Source organism: Austrofundulus limnaeus, unplaced genomic scaffold (genome assembly GCF_001266775.1).
Source record: "Austrofundulus limnaeus strain Quisiro unplaced genomic scaffold, Austrofundulus_limnaeus-1.0 Scaffold526, whole genome shotgun sequence".
Lineage (NCBI taxonomy): Eukaryota > Metazoa > Chordata > Actinopteri > Cyprinodontiformes > Rivulidae > Austrofundulus > Austrofundulus limnaeus.
The window spans coordinates 69783-72267 of NW_013952928.1; the positions used below are offsets into that span (position 1 = coordinate 69783).

At 36.8% G+C, this 2485-nt stretch overlaps 1 protein-coding gene across 1 annotated transcript in view; it reads right to left on the reverse strand.

Annotated features, from left to right (window-relative positions):
- nmi (N-myc (and STAT) interactor) overlaps window positions 1-2485 on the reverse strand; it is a 20114-nt gene that overhangs the window by 15767 nt on the left and 1862 nt on the right. The window contains exons 4-6 of the mRNA XM_014026123.1: window positions 1524-1682; window positions 1287-1403; window positions 254-434 (exon numbers count right to left, since the gene is read on the reverse strand). Of these exons, the coding sequence (XP_013881577.1) occupies window positions 254-434; window positions 1287-1403; window positions 1524-1682 (457 nt within the window). The remainder of the gene's footprint in view (window positions 1-253; window positions 435-1286; window positions 1404-1523; window positions 1683-2485) is intronic.

Consider the following 2485-nt stretch of genomic DNA (forward strand, 5'->3'; position numbering starts at 1 on the left):
AGTATTTTTACAGTCTTTATTTTACAGTTAAAATATATGTTTATTTAATAAAGTCTAATGTTACAACTAATCATGGATCCCTTTAAGTCATATTTCTGCACATTGACAACTTTTAATCAAATTAAGAACCAATGTGAATCCCAGGAACTTTTGCAAAGCATGTACTGATATCATGCCTGTCCTGTACCAACAGAGACAGTGCAGCTCACACCACCTCCTGCACTCCAGCAACAGGTTTAATTCTCAGATGTACCTTTTTCCTCCTCAAAGGTGATGAGTGCCTGTCCTCCTCGGAGCAGAACTGCAGCTCTCTGGCTGATGGTAAACACTCCTCTGATCAACTGTCTGCTGTCATCATCATCATCATCATCCTCTGTCTCCTCTTTCATTTGAGACAGAAACTTCACATCTGTGTTTGGAATCTGAGCGTAGATCTGAAAACAAAGACTTCCAGTTCAGTGTCTAGAACAATAAAACCAATTTGCTAAGTTAATATAAGTCTTATTGTTTAATAAGCTAACAACATTATGCAATTACTAAATATTGTATAAAACCAACAAATAATGAATCAGAAAGGTTTCAGAGAGGACCTGTAAAGTTCTGGTTCAGAGACAAGAAATTATGAATGTCTGGTTTAAGTGCCCTGTATGCTCCATATGAACTGCCAAAATCAGCTCAAATTTTCACAGTTGCGTGATAAAAATTGCGTSACTTTATTCACAGATTTGCGTCTTCCACCCCTTTTTCTCACAACCCGCCGTGAGAACTTTTTGCCCTTTGCCGCGCAAAACTAAACTGTGTGATCAGAAGTTTGTGGGCGTGTTTGGTCATGCTGAAAGTGCTCAAACACTGCATTTTGTTTTAAATACTTGATTCCAGAATCGGACTGTTGTACCCCGAAGCAGACTTTTATAAAGATAGTCAAACTCAACAATAAAACAGACGTTGTGCACGGAGGAATCTCTTTGACAAAAACTATGGAGCTTTAACCAGGGCTGATTCGTAAACAATCAACAGCAGTTATCTGATTTTTTTGTTGTTTGTTTTTGCCTGGAGTGTCGACTCGAGCAGGCAGAAACCCCATGCAGTGTTGCATTTCGCAGCCAGAGGTGTTTCCCAGAGCTTGTCTCAGGGGCTATGAAAGGTGCATGCAAAAACGAATGTCGAAAAACCACGTGACCGCACGTCATCCGTTCGGCTGCCTATCAACCATATTGGGCGCTTAAGAGAGAAAACAAAAAGGTCTTGTTCAGAGGTAAGAACTTAGCACAGATCTACAATCTCACCTTGAATTTTTCCTTCAGTTTCGTGGCCTCAGCTCGCTGAGCCTCCAGCTGGTCATGATATTTTTTCAGTTCATCCAGTAGATCTTGTTTTTGTTTGGAAAGCTTTTGGATTTCATCCTGTAGAAAAGAAAAAAGTTAAATAAATAAATAAATAAATAAATAAATAAATAAATAAATAAATAAAAGCAGTTTGGTTCCTGCAGATGTACTGTGCTACAAAAACAGCGAGGCACTAACCTGCAGAGTGTTTATGTTCTGGTCAAATTCCTTCTTAGAATTCCTCTGCTTGTCTGAATAAACCAGCATCTCCTGCTTAGCCTTCTTCTTGGCATCTTCTTCATTCAGTTTGTCCAAGACTAGCCTGGCTGCCTCATCATCAGCTTTCTCTACTTTCACCTAAACAAGATCACAGAGTATGGAATCAATTTTAAAGGTTACACAAAATGGAAGTAATAATGACCATTTTCAAATCCAAGATGGTGGACAGCCAATGTAAACAGTGACAACACCAACGTGTTCACTGATACTGAAAACATACTTACATATTTATAGGTCTAAGAATAAAAGAAATTGCATTTGATAGTCTTTTGTATTTAAATATGTTATCTGTAAGACAAGGCTATTGTTTGTGGTTTATTATTTTTATGTATGCATGTGTTTACAGTTGAAACCAGAAGTTTATATATACTATATAAAAATACATATTTCCTTTTTTATACTATCTGACATGAAATCAGAATAAATTTTTCTCATTTTAGATCAGTTACCAACTTTTTTTTATGTTGGCTGATTTTTTGTCTTTCTCATGATGTTTTACACTTGCAGTTTGACGCATTTTGCCTTCCATACTTTAGTAGCTTGACAAATTTAGCCTTCCACACATTAGTAGTTTGACACATTTTGCCTTCCATACTTTAGTAGCTTGACAAATTTTGCCTTCCACACATTAGTAGTTTGACACATTTTGCCTTCCATAATTTAGTAGCTTGACAAATTTTGCCTTCCACACATTAGTAGTTTGACACATTTTGGTTCCATAATTTAGTAGCTTGACAAATTTTGCCTTCCACACATTAGTTTGACATATTTTGCCTTCCGTACTTTAGTAGCTTGACAAATTTTGCCTTCCACACATTAGTTTGACATATTTTGCCTTCCGTACTTTAGTAGCTTGACAAATTTTGCCTTCCACACATTAG